This window comes from Leptidea sinapis, chromosome 18 (assembly GCF_905404315.1).
Source record: "Leptidea sinapis chromosome 18, ilLepSina1.1, whole genome shotgun sequence".
Taxonomy (NCBI): Eukaryota; Metazoa; Arthropoda; class Insecta; order Lepidoptera; family Pieridae; genus Leptidea; species Leptidea sinapis.
Genome location: NC_066282.1, coordinates 640,095 through 659,812, shown reverse-complemented (window position 1 = coordinate 659,812; position 19,718 = coordinate 640,095). Strand labels below are relative to the sequence as shown.

The window sequence follows — 19,718 nt, the reverse complement described above, 5'->3', positions numbered from 1 at the left end:
TCAAATCTAATTAACGCACGGAAATAGTAACCATTTACTTTATTTTACTTTGTATGTAAGAAAAAAAAATTGAGATGGTAACGTGACATTTGTGGCTTTCAGGAGTTATCCAATGCCTGCTGGCATCTCATGGCATTAAAAAAATAATATTTTGACATTTAACATTGTTGTAAATTCAATTCCTTCAGAGAAGAAGTGTGAAAAGGGCGGGAAACTTAAGATCGGTCGCACGTAATTTTGATAATTTTTCATTTTATTTTTAAATTTCATGTAAATATTTAGATATTTTGATCAGATAAGTTGTAGTTTGTATATATTTTAGTAGTTAGTTTTTATTAAAGTGTTAATTTGTGTAAATTTCATAATATTGGTAAGTCTTCTTTTCTTCACTTTTCTATGACATGATGGACCCCCCGGATGATCCTGGGGGGACAGCCCCTGATATAGGTCATGTAGTGACAATTTCTCATAATGACGAAGGTAGCACGATGGATACAGATGGTTCTGTTTCTCAGACATCTAGTGGCCGTAAAAGAGTGTCAGCTCGACCCAGAATATGCAGACACTGTAATAAAAGACGACGAAAACACCGTGGTGATAAGAAGGATATTAAGGAAAGTGATTGCAAATGTGTAGACATTAGTGATAAACAAATTCTTTCCAAAGTCGATTCCTGCAATAATTCTTCTATAGTAGTAGAGACCATACAAAAAAATAACACAGACACTCCACAACAGCCACAGCCCCCTGTTGCAAGGCTGTTATATAACTCATTAGATGCTGCTCCTTTTGTTGTACACATTCAGAAACAGTATTCATCTCCCGATGATAATGTTACTTTACATCCAGTTACATTTGGTCGTTTTCTCAAAAGAAATTCTATTAAAAATATTGTGAATGGAAGTTTAAAAAGGATAGGCCGGAATAGGTTATCTATTTCTTTTTCTAAGTACCAAGATGCAAATGACTTTGTTGAAAACAAAAATTTAGAAACTGAAAAATATAAGGCTTTTATTCCATCATTTTCTGTGAGTAGAATAGGAATAGTCAGAGGAGTACCAGCTGAGTGGTCTGAAGAGGAAATAAAAGATAATGTTTCTGTTCCTATTGGCTGTGGCCCAATCATAAAAATTAGGAGAATAAAACGAAAGATGATGATGGATGGACAAAACCATCTTAAATGTACTGAGTCTGTGGTATTTACTTTTGATGGACAGTTTTTGCCTAAACGAGTATATATGTGCTACACTTCTCTTACTGTAGACTTGTATATATATCCTACTATTCAATGCTACAATTGTTGTCGGTTTGGTCATGTGAAATCTCAATGCAGATCTAAACCAAGATGTTTTAGATGTGGTCAAGGACATAGTGGTGATAACTGCTCTGTTCAAGATGATTTTATATCTTGTTGTTTATGTAAAGGTTCCCATATTGCAACTGATAAAAAATGTTTAGAATATGAAAGACAAAGAGCTATAAAGGAATCAATGGCTAAAAACTGTATTTCCTATTCAGAAGCTTCAAAGATACATCCAACTGTCTCTCGAATTTCATATGCAGATACATTACTCTCATCACCTAACATCACTCCTAATACTTTTCCAACCCAGCATCAACATTCAACACATAAAGCTATAAACAATACTTCATATAAAAAAACTGTTTTTGTTAAACCAAAGCCTCCACCTACACTTAGCAAAGGATATGACAAATCTGCTCACCAAGAAATTTTAAGGGATTTTAATATTCCCCAACCTTCTAATGGATGTGCATTAATTAACAAAGTAAATGAAAATCCTTTGGAATCCTCAGTAATTGATTTAATTATTTCTCTTATAAAATCTCTTAGTCAATCGAATGAATTTTCACCGTCCAACGCTGCCTTATTAGTTTCTGCAATTACTCAAATTTATAAACCAAATAATGGACATAGTTCTTCAATGGAATTGTCAAAGCATCACTCCTAAAAAAAGTGATCTTATTTATTTATTAAATAAATATAAACCTTATATCTGTGCTCTTCAAGAGACATGGTTGAAACCAGGATCTTTATTTAAGATTCGAGGTTATTCATGTCTCAGAGAAGATCGTGTGGATGGGCATGGCGGAGTAGTCATGCTTGTGAAACACCCTCTTTCCTTTTCTCTCTTCTCTATTCCTTCTCACAGTAATGATTTTTCTATTATTGCTGCTTTAGTTGAAAATATCTGTTATGTATCTATTTATATACCTCATCCTTCTTCTGCAATCTTAAATGAAATCAAAGATATTATTTCCATTCTTCCGAAGCCTTTTATGATCCTTGGTGATTTTAACTGTCGCCATGAATCCTGGGGTTACTTATCTTCTAATAGTTATGGTAACACATTAATAGATATATTTGATTCAGTGAATTTGTGTATATTAAATGATGGTCATCCTACACGACGTTCTCATCCTGACGAGGGCCCAAGTGCTCCAGATTTAACAGTCACTACACCTAATCTTGCTTCTTCTTTGTCCTGGGATCCATTACGATCTACTTTTGGTAGTGATCACTTCCCACTATTATTATCATTTCCAACCTGCAATAATAACAATAAAGTATTACATAAAACTTATTCTCCTCGTTTAAAATATAAGCTTAATGATGTTGATTGGGATTTATATAAAGATCTAATAAAAAACAAAATTATTACACTTCCAAAAATTAATCCAGGTACAGAATCTCAGTGTGCAGATTCTTTAGCAAGAATCTTTATTGAGGTTGCCAATGAGATATTTCCAAGTAAAAATAGCTCTTTGGGTTTTATTCCTTCTCCTAGAGTTAGGGATAACGAATGTACTGAGGCAGTAAAGAGAAGAAAATATGCTGAAATTACATACTGTCAATGCTCCACTGATGAGAATTTTGAAATTCTTACAAAGAGTATGTCAGAAACTTCAAAATTTCTAAAGAAAAAGAAATTTGATGGCTGGAAAAATTTCTGCTATTCAATATCACCTGATGTCAAACCATCTCTTGTATGGCAAAATATAAGAAGGTTTAGATCTGCTTACAAAGATTCATCTCCAAAATCAATCCCTTTTCATTTAGTTAATAGCTTTTTAGATAAATTGGCTCCACCTTTCGTTCCTGAAGACTTAAGAATTGGTTACCCTGTAATAAATATAAATAATGATAACTGTTTTGCTTTAAACAGTATATTTTCTCTCACTGAACTAAAAGGTGTATTGTCTCATGTTAAGGATTCTGCTCCTGGACTGGACGGTATTCCGTATTCCTTTATCTCTCATTTAGATGATGATGCTTTATTTTATTATTTATCTCTTATAAATTCCATAGTGACATCTGGTAACATCCCCTCCACGTGGAAACGTCAAGAAATAATTCCCGTACTGAAACCTAATAGGTGTTCTGCAGACCATTCTACCTATCGCCCAATCGCACTTTCTTCTGTTTTGATGAAAATTACAGAACATCTTATAAAAAATCGTTTAGAATGGTTTGTTGAGCATAACGGTCTATTATGTGAATCCCAATTCGATTTCAGACGTGGGAAAAGTACTATTGATAGCTTAAGTATATTCATTTCTGATATTCAATTATCATTTTCAAATTATAAATCAGTAATAGCTGCGTTCTTAGATATAAATTGTGCCTATGATAATGTCGTAATAAGTATTTTAAAGAGTAAGCTTTTACAACTTAATATACCTCTGCTATTAACAAATTTTATCATAAACATGCTTTCCGAAAGATACATAATCCTGAAACTAGATGACAGGAAGTCAATTACTCGACTTGTTTCAAAGGGCCTCCCCCAGGGATCAGTACTTAGCACAATATTGTATAATATTTATACACACGATTTAAAATCATCACTTAATTGTGTAAATGTTCTTCAGTATGCTGATGATCTATTAATTTACTGTCGTGATATTTCTATTGAAAAAGCTAGTTCTTCTATAACACAACCGCTGATAAATTTAAAAACTTGGTTGGACTTAAATGGCCTTGATCTATCACCTGAAAAAAGTACAATAGTTTTATTCACGAGATCAAGAACTCCTCCTCCTATTTCTATATTTTATGAGGGTTATCAGATTCCAGTTAAAGATAATGTTAAGTTTTTGGGAATTGTCTTAGATTCGAAACTAACTGGTATCCCACATTGTGATTACCTAAATGCTAAATGTGAGCGTACTCTTAATATTTTAAGATGTCTGACAGGTGTTTGGTGGGGTGCGCACCCTTTTTGCATGAAATTGTTATATAATACTCTTATAAGAAGTATATTAGATTATGGTACATTCTTGCTGGAGCCTGGTAGTGTTAAGGCATTTAAAAAACTAGATCTCATACAGTCCAAAGCTTTACGAGTAGTTTCTGGTGCTATGCGGTCAAGTCCTATCAATGCTCTTCAAGTAGAATGTGGTGATCCTCCACTACATCTACGTCGTCAATATTTAGCAGACAAATTTATATTCCGATCTTTTCAGTTTCCTAACCACTCTCTTTATAACAAACTTCAGAAACTTTCTCATTATATAGATTCATCTGCATATTGGTCAAATAAAAAACCACCTTGTCTAATCAATAGTTTTAAGAAATTTATCAACATAAAAGCTCCTATTCATCGATCCATTAATTATCCTCTTTTCAGTACTAGCTTTGAAGCATTAATGTTGCTTCCAGAAATTAATTTTAACTCAGATTTAAATAAGCACGATATTAGTACAAATTTTTCGTTTAATCTTCTTAAAAATACTGTTTGGGTTGATTACCATCATATTTACACAGACGCGTCTAAACATTCCTCCTCGGATCCCGTTGGTGTAGGTGTCTATCACGCTCAATTTAAAATATCACAGAAAATTAAACTACCTCCGGAAACATCGGTGTTTACTGGGGAATGTTATGGTATTTTTAAGGCTATTGAATATATTATTCTATTTAAACTTCCAAAAACAATAATTTTCTCTGATTCAAAAAGTGCCTTACAGTCTCTCAATAGGTTCCCATTTAAATCAAAAAACATTTCTTCTGTTGTCATAGAATTAAGAAATCTATTAAATAAATGCAATCACTTTGGTCTTTCTGTGTTGTTTGTATGGATCCCCAGCCATAGCGACATTCCTGGTAATATAAAAGCAGACCAACTAGCTAATGAAGCCGTGGTCGATGGCGGCATTTTCCCTTATAAAGTTTTTTGCCAGGATCTAGGTGCTCTTCCTATAGTTCACCTTCAGGATTGTTGGAATAGGCTTTGGACTGAAACTGGTCAATCAAAAGGCAGGAAATATTTTAACCTTCAGCCACTTATTTCATTTAAACCATGGTTTTTCCGTGCCAAATGCAATAAGTTAGTATGTTCTTCTATCATAAGAATGCGTTTGGGTCATGTTTGCACTCCTGTTCATCTTAATATATTAGGCATTGTATCTACTGACATGTGTGAATGTGAATCCGATAAATGTGATCTAGATCACATTTTCTTTTCATGTTCTCTATACGACCGCTCCTCATTCCTGAATGATCTAATATCTCTTAATGTTCCTTTTCCTACATGTATATCCTGTCTAATTATGTATCCATGTAAATTTTATAAAATATTGTCATCTTTCATTCTTCAGAATCATATTAAAGTTTAAATATTTGTAATGTTGTGTAAGTAGCAAGTATATATGTATATTTATGAAATTTTTAATATCCGTTTCAATCCTCTTTCTACTTATCTGATCCTTTCCCGTGTTCCGTATCCTTTTTTAACTTAGTTTCCCAATCTTTTAATTTACGTTATTGGCAAAAAGTAAACGCTATTGCCAAAAGAAGAAAAAAAAAAAAAAATCCTTCAGATATGGCGCGGGAAGCTTCGAAGCGTGAGATATTTTTATAGTTCTGACTATTCTTTCAATTTTTAAGACATTTAATAGTAATAGGCTAGGTATTTCGTAAGTTTTTTTAAGTTTTGGCGCTAACTTTCGCGCCATGTCTAAGCGAAAGAAAAAGGTGAAACCTTTGTTCTCTTCTAGTGAAGAGGATAATGAAATAGAAAATGAAGCATCCAAATATAAACCATACATGGTGACTGATTATAATAGAAGATATTTAGAAGATAGCGCGGCAGGTTATGAATTTATCGTATTCATCCAAAGTAAAGAGGAAAAAAACCTATCGGAACACGCGATATGCTAAGCCTGAGCAGTTGTTTCCAACGTTTTGTGAAGGGAATTAAATATTTAAAAAAAATCAACAAATTTAAAATCGGTGTAATCTTTGATAAAGCCAGCTTAGCTAATGCATTTTTAGATAACTCTTCATTCTTAAAAGAACAAGACATTATCGCATCAATCCCAGCTTCATCCACTGAATTGACTGGAGTGATAACCTCTGTACCAATTGATATGTCTAACAAAAATATTTTTAAAGCGCTAGCATTAAGCACAAAAAAAATTATTAGTGTAAGACGCATAATGAAGCGTGAGAGATTTAACAATACATTTTCATTGCAGCCTACTCAGACAGTTGCAATCACATTTGCAAGCTCCACTTCTCTTCCAGACTATGTCTATCTGAAGATGTGGAGATTGCCAGTATTGCCATATGTACCTCCTGTGAAGCAGTGTTACCGATGTTTAAGTTATGGACATCTTGCCAAATTTTGTAAAAATGCTGAAAGGTGTTCAGTTTGTGGTGATGGACATTCTTTCAAAACTTGCACCATCAGTGTAGAAAAAGCAGTATGTGTTCACTGCAAAGGGGACCATATTGCTATTTCGGGCAAATGCCCCGTAAAACAACAAAAAACCACAGAAAATAAAAACAAATTTATTTCAAGAACTTACTCATCTTTATTTAATGAAAGTAATTTCCCCAGCTTAAATAAAAATCCACTAGATATCTCTAAATTACTTTCAGACAAGAAAGTAATTAATTTGATAACAGAATCGTTAATCAGAATAATATCATTAAATAAAACAGAAAATATGGCAATTAACAGTCAAAATATTACAGATATTTTACATGCAACATTAAAAAACAATAACACCTAACACATCTGACTCAAAGTATTTTTTTTATTGACTACGAATTTACTGAAAAACTTTTTTTTTTCATTTCAAATTCAATTTCAACACCCTAAATATTATGCAGTGGAATGCTCAAAGCATTAATGCATTTATGCATTATAAAAATGTTTTCAAGAAATTTCTTAGTGAAACAAATTCACATAGCTTTAATTTCAGAGACCTGGTTAGAACCTTCTATGAAACTTAGTATAAAAGGCTATACCATTGTGAGAAATGGCTGTGGTAATGCTCATAATGGTGTGGCTGTTATAGTTCATAATAGTATTCATTTTCAAAATGTTATAACTTCATATGATGATTCAATACAAAATATTGTTATACAAATACAAATTAACCACAAATTAATATCAATAGTAAGCTTCTATAGTCCTCCACATTGCACTCCTAGTTTTACAAAATCAAAGTTGAATAATTTAATAAAGTCCATTCCTGGTCCAATGATAATAGCTGGTGATTTTAATGCACATAATACTCTTTGGGGTTGTGGAAGCACAGACAATCGTGGTAGAGATATCTTAGATGTCATGGAGGAGAATGACTTGGCACTTTTGAATGATGGAAGTCCCACTGCAGTTGGCTCAAACAGTTGGCGGCCGAATAGTCTTGATTTGACAATGGTATCCTCTTCATTACTTTTATCTTGTGAATGGAAGGTCTGTGATTCCCCTTTAGGTGGATATCATCTTCCCACTGTAACAGAATATACATTTGATTATATTAGTCATTTACCAAAGTCATCTCAAATCATTCCTAATCATTTCAATCCAAAATTGGTAGATTGGCCTATGTACAAAGAAAATATTAACCAGTTAGTTAGAAAATTTGTAGTGGATCCAAATGATCCATTAAATTCATATAATCAATTTTGTGTTACTTTACTTTCTACTGTTAAACTTGAGTCTTCTGGGGGTTGAATTGGACAAGGTTCAATTTACCCCATCCCGCGACCTTCTCGAGAGAGGACTCGATCGACGACAGAAGTTTCTCCCGGCACTGGTCGACGTTTTCCCGAGAGAGACCTGCATGGCCCGTGTATACGGCATCTGCAGTGCTGTCGTCTACATAGCAATGTATGTTGGAGGTGTCCAACATATCATTGATATGCAGAAGAAACAGCGTGGGAGATAGCACACAGCCTCCAACTCCAACGTTCACGGGCTTGGGATTCGAGCAAAACCGTCGACAACGACTTGTATGCTGAGTGAAGAAGCTGGAGGTCCACTTGCATAAGCTCTCGGGAAGCCCAAATGATGGAAGTTTTGAGAGGAGCGCCTTGTGCCATACACGATCAAAGGACTTCGCTATATGCAGGCTTACTGCCAGGCCTTCCCCTTTGCTTTCAATAGCCGCCGCCCATCTATGTGTTAGGTATACCAGAAGATCACCTGCCGATCGACCATGGCGAAAGCCGTATTGTAACACAATAAAAACACAATAAACAACAATTTAGATATGCTACAATTTTTAAGTAATAATAAAACATACTATGTTATGTATACTGATGGAAGTAAAGGGAGTGACTATGTACATTCTGCTCTATACTATCCACAAACCAAATTTTGTTCTACACCAACTATGCTCAATTTTTACAGCAGAATCATATGCAGTTTATCAGGCATTAATAAGAATACGCGAAATTCACAACTTTAAGAACTGCTTAAGAATAGTAACAGATTCTTTAACTAATTGTACAGTTAATTTTAAATCTAACTATATCCTCCTTTTATAAAAGAAATAATATATAAATACCACCTTGAGCATATTCAAGTGGCCTTCCTATGGTTGCCATCACATAAAGGTATAACTGATTGTCTCCAATATATTGACCAAGATATTCAAAAGTTATGGTTAGACATGGGGAAGAAATACCAAGAAAATAAAGGAAAATGGTATGGCCGCATACAAGAAAACATACCTGTCAGACCCTGGTACAATCAATTGAAGGATTGCAACAGAGATTTTATTACCACGATAAATAGATTGCGTTTTGGCCATAATGCTGCACCGTCACACCTTGCAAGATTGGGTATTGTTGAGAATAAAATTTGCCAACATTGCAATTCAAATGAAGGAACTATGGACCACCTTATTTTCGACTTATAAACATTTCTGATTGACAGACTTGTGCTGGCTAGTGAAATCAGTGACTCCAAAATTTTATGTGATTCTTCATCCCGCCCGCCTCCACTTGATGAGTTATTAAGAGACAAAAGAATTTATAAACCATAATATAAATATATTAAGAATACAATTCTAACAATATAAAATAAAGTGAAGTGTTAAGTGAACTGTGAAATAAAAAGTATACATATTTAGATAATAAAAAAAGACCTGACATAAAGGTCTTAGTTACTGGGTCATAAAATCACAAAAAAAAAACGGCATCAGCTATTAATTTTTTTTACGAAAGTGTTTACAATTTGTAAATTACAAATTACCAAAAATACAAAACACAAACCTTAATTTTATGTAGATAGTATAATTAAAAAGCCGTTCAACGTGAAACTTAAATGTTCCCTTTGAAATACTTCTGAGAAAACATGAATACCTCATTTCAAACTAACAAGATTAGTGATCGTGTTAAAACATTTGTAAGTTTATTTGTTTTTAGTTAGGTTAAGGTTATTTTATACGTTACCCTTAAAATAACAAATTATTATGTTTTTAGGTATTGTCTGATAAATGTTTCGAAAAAAATAATATTGCTTGTTCGTGGAGACGAGGTAACAAATTTTGTATCTACCCACGCAGTAAGAAAATAAGGCAAACTGCCGAAACATGTGAAAATATAATATTAGATATCAGACAAGATGTGTTGCTGTTCACGAATATTTTGCGGAAGTTTGTAAATGAGATCAATGGCACGTTTCTGTCGCTACAAAAACTTGCACAGACGGCTAATACGACTGATAATGCTGTGGAATACCTGAAACTTTCTCGGCAATATCGTTCAATTATCAGAGTTTGTGTTGAGAGTCTCCAAGATGCCGCTGAAAAAGAAACAGATGGTTTAGAGAAACATAATTATCTGTCATACATAACCATTTTCTATTCAATAGAATGTATTTGGCACTTGTGTGAGGTTCTATACATTAATGTGATACCCGGTGAGGTTGTACTTCCGTTTTTGTTAGAATGGATCAGGTTCCACTTTCCACGGCATGAGCAGACAGCTGCAAAGTTGTTGGAGGCCTGTGAACGAGGTTCTGAAGACAATCCTAACTACTGGGATGCTATCACAGGGATGATTGTTCAGGGAAGGATAGATGTGGCAAGAGCACTGCTAAAATTACACTCTTCAGCTGATGCTAACGAGTTCAAGTTGGTAGACAACTCTCTGCGAATGATGCCAGTCTATAGTGTAAGTTCTGATAATGTCTTGGTTTCTATGATCAGTGTGTGATGTAGTCATTTTGTATAAGATGAAGTACGAGTCAACTCAAGAAAGATGTTGCTTCTACAAATAAATAATGTGATTAAAACAATGTGATATATATAATAATGTGATATATATATATATATATATATATATATATATATATTATATATATATATATACATAATTTAACAAAAATATAACCTCTCCATAGTTATGATTAGTGTAATTATTGCACTAATGAGACTTTATATTTTGTGTGTGACAAGTGCAATTTTGATGACAATCTAAAATTTGAATCAATTACCATTGGTGAAAGTTGTGTGTCCTGTCATTATTCTTTTAAAATAAAATAAAATGTAGTAATAGTGCAATGTCATAACTGATATGTGTAGGTGTATGGAGGTATTTCAACGGGAGAGTTTACACTCACATGGAAGCACTGGCAAGCCGAGTGTAGATCCAGGCTGGCCAGCGGGGCCATACAGCTACCACAGCTTGAGCTGATCATGAAGGTATCTGTTCTCAAACTTACCACCACATTAATTTCTATCCTGCATAATATTTAGTATTGAAGACATTGAATATTTAATGACTACTAGTACATTGTGTTGTATAACAATTTTAATGGATATTGAGATTCACATTTTGAAAAGATTCTATGAGTTAGAAACTAATGTGAGATTTTCATCAAGAGATGAATGTTAGCTATCCTTATGTTATTGTAGTCTTAATACTTTCTGTTTATACAAAAAATTTGGAATCATTCTAATTTATATTCTATTACTAACTAAACTACCTATAATTGTCGCTAACAATATGCTCACTACCTCTTAATCATGCCTGTTCTCCAGTATTTCTTGCTAAACATAGGTTTAATCTTTGTGACTGTGACCAAGATGAGGGAAATATGGACTGTATATTCTTTAGTTGACCTCTAATGCTTTCTTTTCTAAACAACCTTAAAAGTTAAATTTAAAACTTTCATGAGTCATTATTATTATCTATTAATATGGCTTTACTCACTGACACTGACGAAAACGTGAGTAAATTCATTAATATGGCTTTACTCACAGATAACATTAAAAGTTGTATACAAAAAAATGCATGATATGATACTCCTAAAATTTCCCACCCTACTTCCTTTTAATGTCGCCTCTCCCTGGTTTATTAGCTTTCACTCTTGCCACAAATAAGTATATTGGTGTAAGTCTTTTTTTATGTACTTTTCTAGTCTTTCTAAGATCATCACATGTTTCAGAAGCTAAAAAACCAACTGTTGTGAATCAATCTTTACTGGTAAAATGAAATCCTTCACTACCATACATATTATAATATACTTGGTTGTCTATGTCAACCTGGGATGCTTTTATACAAGCAACAATACAATTTGAATGGATGTGAACTCCCTGAATCTGGTCATGTTGTATTGGTGTAAAAAAGATTTTTGACCAATACTTTCAGATAATTATTGGTGACTACTCAGCATTTGAGTCAATTCGCATAAAGTACTCATCATGGTTTGACCTGCTGGGAGGCTGGGTGCTGTTCACGATGCCGTGGGCCAAGCGCCGCGACATGGCGGCGGCCGGGGCGGCTTGCGCGGGGCTGGCCACCCACACTCGCACTCATCTCGATGACATCATACAGGCCTTGCTCGAAGGTGATCTGCATCAGGTACATACATCAATTTGTATATACAATTACACTACTTCTGCCTATTTATTTTATTTTTAAATTAATTCCTACTGTTTGCCTTTTTTTAGGTGATACATGAAATTCAGCAAATGTCAGACAATGGCTGGTTCGCTACCCACCTTACAGACATGCTATACCATTGTGGCAAACTACAGATCTTGGACAAACATCAGACAGAGTGAGTTTAAAAACCATTTCTTTTGGTTGAGATAGAAATGATAAAAGCCGATGCTTGATTAACTCATTTTTCATATTTATTTCAACACATATATGATTCTGTACTAAAATATACTTGCACCTTTTACAGTTTACTTATAAAATATGAACAAAGGCCTCCAACTGTGAGCATTCCATATCACCAGCCAATCTTGACCATGTACTGTACCTGCTGTGGCCTTAATTTTATCAATCTATCTTGTGTTCCTACCCGTATTAGTACCCCTGATTGATATACAATCCTGCCCTGTCAATTTCCACTGTAGTGTTCTGACTTGTTCCCCATCATACTTTTCACCAAGTTTTGCCAGGCTTATCAACCGTATGTTAGGATAAACAATAAATAGGCATCAAATCATTTTTCTCTGTTGTTCATAATGTCCATCAGACCTGCAGTATTGTTTCCCTGCATTTTGTTGAGTCTTTTAGAGGGATAATTTGAACAAGATAAAGGTATTCATCCATATATTTTATTAGGCTGCTATTCATACAAATAGGTTCTTTGTTTCCATTAGTCATGGCTTTCGTTATTTTTGTGTTTATGGCTAAGCCTGCTTTGATTTGAATACCAATCCACTTTTTTTTCCAAATCATCTGGCAGAAGATTCCCTACTGTACTGCCACAAAGGGTTTGAGTTAAATGGGATCTCTTGCCATACTTCTCATTTAAATTTTATTTTCTTACCCTTTTTCTCCAGTCTTATTTTTGCTCTGCTATCTATGTAAATATTTCAGAGTACTTTAGCATTTTTGCTCATAACTCCTAGATCTTTCAGGGCTTGCCATATCACCTCCTGTTCCTTAAAACTTTCCCATACAAAATTTCATCCCCTATTACTCGACCTTTTATTATTTATAGCGAGTAACCTAAATTACGATTTTTACATCGCTAACTTCAAAAACATAGGACTTTCATATAACCTTCCAACCCCCATTTCACCCCCTTAGGGGAGGATTGTCTCAAATCCGTTTCTTAGCCGACACCTACGTCCCTTTAAATTCCAAGTTTGTAGGCTTTGTAGTTTCTGAGATTTCGTGATTAGTCAGTGAGTGAGTGAGTGAGTGAGTGAGTGAGTGGTATTTCGCTTTTATTTATATAGTTAATGCCTGAACAGTGGCTGGGACTTTATTGTAGAAGTATATACATTTACCCTTAAAGCTATTATGTATCTTATGAAGCCTACTAGAATTAGTTACAAGCAATCCCTTATTTCTAGTGTTATCATAATGAAAATCACTATTAAGAGCAAAAAGGTGACGATTTTTGTGAACGTATATTAAATTTTCATTAATGTACTGACAATGAACAGTCATAATATTTATTTTTCTTTCAGAGACTGACATTATTTACAAAGTTTACCTCTTAAAACTTTTTTGTTGCGTGCAGTGTGACATTACGTCTCCGGAACAGTCTGATCCTCGAGTACGGCTCGCTGCTGATGGAGCACAGGTCTCTGTGGTGCGCGGGACTGTCTTACCTGGCCACCTGCGCTGCCGAAGGGCTGAACAGGGCAGAGTTGTTGTTGGAAAGAATTCCCATTGACAGTGAGGCAAAAGCCATGCGGGTGGTTGCCGAGGCTAAGAAGTATGGACTGGTTGGAGTTGGTGAGTTGTGAACTTGCGGTAATTATTTAAAAATAACTTAAATTTTAAAGGAGAGTGGGGCGTGGGGTACATTTCATCGTTGTATCAATTTCGCGACTTAAAGCGTGTGCTAAGGTCTGGCGACGTCATCTCAAGAAAGAATAGAATTAAAAGAGTTTGATTTATTTTTAAGTATGTAGGTTTATCGAATTAAATATATCGTTGTTTTGCATTCATAGTGCATAGAGGATATGCGTAGTTTAAAGCAACATTATTTGTGTAAACTGAATAATTTCAATAAAGAATCATCTTTTTAAACTTCAAAATAATAAGTTGCATTGAGGTCGAGACCATTTTGTAATCCGCAATATTTATTGTTATAGTGATAATAATTAATACTAGAGATGTTCGCAACGGCTATATATTGAAATTGCGATCTCCACGCTATAATATATTAGTTCACTTTGTTATGACTTATGACGCGTTTGATTATCGTTGCTATTCGTTACATAATGTTGATGTAACGTGCGCTGTTAAATATTATTCTATACATTATTGTTGTGTGAGCTTTTAAAAGTGGTTACTAATTATGTACTTAATAAAAAATTGAACTTTCCTTCGTACTTTTTAAACATGCTTAGGACTGTCTGACTGAAATTATGATTTATGATAAGATATAATTATCTATTATTTTATTTATGCCAAACTAAATATAGGTACAACTTTTATAACACTTTTAAACTTCTTTTTTAATTCAAATCAATCAATTCAAAATCATTCACAAACGCACGATAGTCAATATTCAATACTAATTAATTACGTCATACGAAGTCAAGTGAACCGCAAGCGCGTTATATCCGATCTGATTTAATATTTACTCAAACAAACAAAATAATCTAACGAGTTGGACAGCCAAACAAAATATATTAATTGCCTAATATATTTCCAATTTCAACTGGACTTTTATTTGAATATAAACTTTATGCAGTCCTCTTAGAGCATAATTTGGCAGGTGACAAAATAAGTGTATCGCATGAATTATAAACGACTTTCATTTGAATTTAGTTCTTATGTAGTACTCTTAGAGCATAATTTGGCAGGTGACAAAAATCGCGTTTCACATAAATATTAAATAACGCTTGCTAGCTTTAATATATAATAAGTGATTATAATAAGTGATATGATTATAAATATATATTAGATTATTTTATCAGCTATCTAATATAACGAACACCTCTAATTAATACACATTCTGACAACATTCCAGCTCTGCTATCTTGTTGTTTAAGTGATATAGCCAACGGTCGGTATTAGTAAGTTTCTCGTTAGTTAACCTTCGGTTACAGAATACTAAACAAGAAACTATTTGTATTTTTCTTGTTTGTTATCAAACGTTTAAAAAATAACTGAAGGAATTTTTATTTAGTTTTCACAGGTACAGTACTAGAAGATCAAATTATAAAATAGAATAGAACATAAGACTTACTTTAATTTAATCGGATATAAAAATAAATGGTCGTGAATATTTTATAACGTACTACGCAACTAGTAGGGTCAACAACACTTCTTATATCGGTCTGTCCCTTGTTTGGGTTGTTACACGATTTTCGGGAAGTCTCACTCCGCAAAATCAATTAAAGAAATTGGTACTCTTGCGGTCATGCAACAAGGTGTAATTCAGATCGCACAGCGCTACTAACCTTTTATTCACCTAGAACTTGCCTCTCTTTCTATCGCCTGACTCTTATTTACCTCTTCTGACGACATTAGGGTTGACTTCTTATCGTTTGCTGTATCTACCTAGTATAAGGTCATCTTATAAAAATAGCTCAGTTTTGTTTTTCTAAGTAGGTATGTAATCCTTCGAGACCAGAACAAAGACATCGCCCTCATCAGCGAAACATTGCTGGCGAGGGCAAACACACTTCGGGTCTCAGGCTTCATCACTTGCCGCAAGGATGAAGTAAGCGAGCGCGGCCCGTACAGGGGACTGGTCGTGCTCGTTAGAAGGGGGTTGCTTCACCAACCGCTCCCGATTGTGAATCTGAATAGGCTACAAGCCCTCGGTGTTGAGCTCCAGATCAGCGGCCAGGACTTGCGCATCTTCGCCACTTAAAGGCCGGCAAACGGAAGGCTCGTTCCCAGTGACGTGCGACTGCCAGCTGACGCAGGAAACTCTTATCGATGCGCTTCTTTCAGACCACCTTCCAGTAGTTATTACTTTAACCGCCACCGCAACGCGAGCACTACTAAGACCATCACGCCGGGTTACGGACTGGAAGGTGTACTAGCACAAAGCTACCGGCCCATAACTCTTCTGGCGACCCAATCGAAGATATTCGAATTTCTCCTGATGTCTCTCGTGAGACCCCACATCGAGCTTAGGGAAGAACAGTTTGGATTCCGTGCTGAACACAGGACCATGCTGCAGCTGTCCAGGGTACTCCACACCCTCATCGCTTCTCTCAACAAGGACCTATTCCTGGACATGGAGAAGGCGTTCGACCGTGTTTGGCACACTCGACTTGTTCACAAAATAGCTGCAACCTCGACACTTCCCCGCCTGGTGAAGCTAGTCGCCAACTTACTCGAAAACCGTCGGTTTCGAGTAAGGGTAGATGATGCCATCTCATCGCCTGAAATGATGTTCGCCGGCTTACCGCAGGGAAGCTGCTTGTCGCCCCTGCTGTACGCCAAATACACAGATGATATCCTGCTCAAACCGACGACTACTGTGGCGCTGTATGCAGATGATGCGACGTATATAACCATGTATTTCAACGTAACGTGAGTGTGCTCACAGGCCAGCATAGGTTGCAGCTAAATGGACAGGACATTACGTGGTCCCCGTCGGTAAAGTACCTCGGGGTCACCATTGACTGCCGGCTCAAGATGAACGAGCACGTAACGGAGACCATCGTGTCAACAAACGTCGCGGTTACTTTACTTCGTCCTATGCTATTATCAAGAGCTCATGCTATCTCTGAGGGTGAAGATCTTAGTGTACAAGACCCACCTACGCAGCCGACTCACGTACGCCGCGCCTGCATGGTACGCGCTCGTGAGCACGTGCACATTAATTGTTATTAAAATAGGTTTACACTGCGTTCCTGATAAGGTATAAATATCTACACAAGTTACCTCCTCGCTGCCGTCGCTGTCTGACCGTATTGACGATGGACTGCCGCCGTAGTGCGCACCCTGTGGCCCGCCCATCGTGGTGTGATGTACCGCTGCCATGGTACACATCTTCTTCAAGTGCCCCTGTTGGTTACACACCCTACATACGTATCTAGCGAATTTACACGTGGTCGTGCTGTGAAGACGTCCACACGCTTTGCACTGCTCCTGTCGCTGCTGATGGTTTTGGGGAGGTTTGCCCCAGGCCCGCGTGCCCTTACTGGCCCCTCGCGACGTCCCTGCTCCGCCGGCGCCCGTGTATGTGGCCGTCTGCCGATCCGCACTCCACTTGCCACGCCACTCCTTGCCCACTGCCATGGCATGATACTGCGCCGATGTCGTCACTTCCCCGTGTACATCTTGTCCCTCTACTACCGCTGCATTTCTTTCCGCTGCTTCCAAGCTCATGGAGAAGGTGTATGCTTTTGCGAAGCCCAACTTTTCCTCAGCGAACAAACGTTGTCGAATAGCTTCACTCCTGACCCCACACACTAACTGGTCCCTCAAACTATCTTCTAAACCCTCTCCAAACTCGCATCCGATCGACATTTTTTTTAGTACCGATACGTACTCTGCGATGCTCTCACCGTCCATTTGTTTCCGGTTACGTAACTTGTATCGTTCCGTTAATGGGCTGGGTTTGGGTTGTAAATGTTTTTGCATTATTTCCGCTATTTGAGAAAACGTTTTTGATTTGGATTTATCGGTAATTAATGTCAGTACTTGCATATCCGCCGGAATCTTATTCACCACAAAGTACTGTTCTAATCTTTCTACATATAAGTTCCAATCATCACTATGCACTTTGAACTCGTTAATTTTACCAATTGACATTATGAAGACTGTTTTATGTGTAAATTGCACACGTAACTTTAGTTTATCTCGTCGCCACTGAAGCATATCGGGTAGTAGTAAATAAGACACGTCCTTCCGTAACGAGGTTTTAATTGTGACTAGCAAAGAGAATACAATCACTACGTTCTGTGAGTGGCGTCAAGTGTGATCTACAATTCCATACATTATGATAATACCTTTAAGTACATACATCACAAGTCACATAAAAGAAATGAGTATGGAGCATCTGAAAGGTTCATCGCGGGAGGATGGAGACTGTCAGTGACCCGTTTCGTTGTCGGTTGCAGAGCAGACGGTGAGCGCGTGCATGTGGCGGCGGCGCCTGAGCGCGGGGCGCACGGCGGCGGCCCTGGTGTGGGCGGCGCGCGGCCGGGACGCGGCGCGCGGCGGCCGTGCGGCGCGGCGGGCGCTGGCCGACTACTGCGGGGGCGCGCGCCTGCCCGCCGCGCCCGCCGCGCAGCCGACCGCCGCGCCCGAGCTGCTGCTGCTGGGTGAGTCGCCGACGGACCACTTCAAAGTCTTTACAAACCGGCTGATTTGCTCGCTGGCTCCTATATCCGACTACTGCGGGGGCGCGCGCCTGCCCGCCGCGCCCGCCGCGCAGCCGACCGCCGCGCCCGAGCTGCTGCTGCTGGGTGAGTCGCCGACGGACCACTTCAAAGTCTTTACAAACCGGCTGATTTGCTCGCTGGCTCCTATATCCGACTACTGCGGGGGCGCGCGCCTGCCCGCCGCGCCCGCCGCGCAGCCGACCGCCGCGCCCGAGCTGCTGCTGCTGGGTGAGTCGCCGACGGACCACTTCAAAGTCTTTACAAACCGGCTGATTTGCTCGCTGGCTCCTATATCCGACTACTGCGGGGGCGCGCGCCTGCCCGCCGCGCCCGCCGCGCAGCCGACCGCCGCGCCCGAGCTGCTGCTGCTGGGTGAGTCGCCGACGGACCACTTCAAAGTCTTTACAAACCGGCTGATTTGCTCGCTGGCTCCTATATCCGACTACTGCGGGGGCGCGCGCCTGCCCGCCGCGCCCGCCGCGCAGCCGACCGCCGCGCCCGAGCTGCTGCTGCTGGGTGAGTCGCCGACGGACCACTTCAAAGTCTTTACAAACCGGCTGATTTGCTCGCTGGCTCCTATATCCGACTACTGCGGGGGCGCGCGCCTGCCCGCCGCGCCCGCCGCGCAGCCGACCGCCGCGCCCGAGCTGCTGCTGCTGGGTGAGTCGCCGACGGACCACTTCAAAGTCTTTACAAACCGGCTGATTTGCTCGCTGGCTCCTATATCCGACTACTGCGGGGGCGCGCGCCTGCCCGCCGCGCCCGCCGCGCAGCCGACCGCCGCGCCCGAGCTGCTGCTGCTGGGTGAGTCGCCGACGGACCACTTCAAAGTCTTTACAAACCGGCTGATTTGCTCGCTGGCTCCTATATCCGACTACTGCGGGGGCGCGCGCCTGCCCGCCGCGCCCGCCGCGCAGCCGACCGCCGCGCCCGAGCTGCTGCTGCTGGGTGAGTCGCCGACGGACCACTTCAAAGTCTTTACAAACCGGCTGATTTGCTCGCTGGCTCCTATATCCGACTACTGCGGGGGCGCGCGCCTGCCCGCCGCGCCCGCCGCGCAGCCGACCGCCGCGCCCGAGCTGCTGCTGCTGGGTGAGTCGCCGACGGACCACTTCAAAGTCTTTACAAACCGGCTGATTTGCTCGCTGGCTCCTATATCCGACTACTGCGGGGGCGCGCGCCTG

General features: G+C 38.6%; 1 protein-coding gene across 1 annotated transcript; it reads right to left on the bottom strand.

The window, feature by feature from the left end:
• Nucleotides 1-11,402: 11,402 nt before the first annotated feature.
• LOC126969323 (uncharacterized) lies at nt 11,403-17,962 on the bottom strand. Its single transcript, XM_050814679.1, has 2 exons — nt 17,486-17,962; nt 11,403-11,411 (listed from the first exon to the last, which is right to left on the bottom strand). Exons 1-2 carry the CDS (start codon nt 17,960-17,962, stop codon nt 11,403-11,405), a joined length of 486 nt encoding a protein of 161 aa, XP_050670636.1.
• Nucleotides 17,963-19,718: the final 1,756 nt, after the last annotated feature.

Excerpts from the sequence above, each read along its gene's own strand:
- LOC126969323 (XM_050814679.1), bottom strand. The coding sequence starts at position 17,962 with ATGTCAATTGGTAAAATTAACGAGTTCAAAGTGCATAGTGATGATTGG.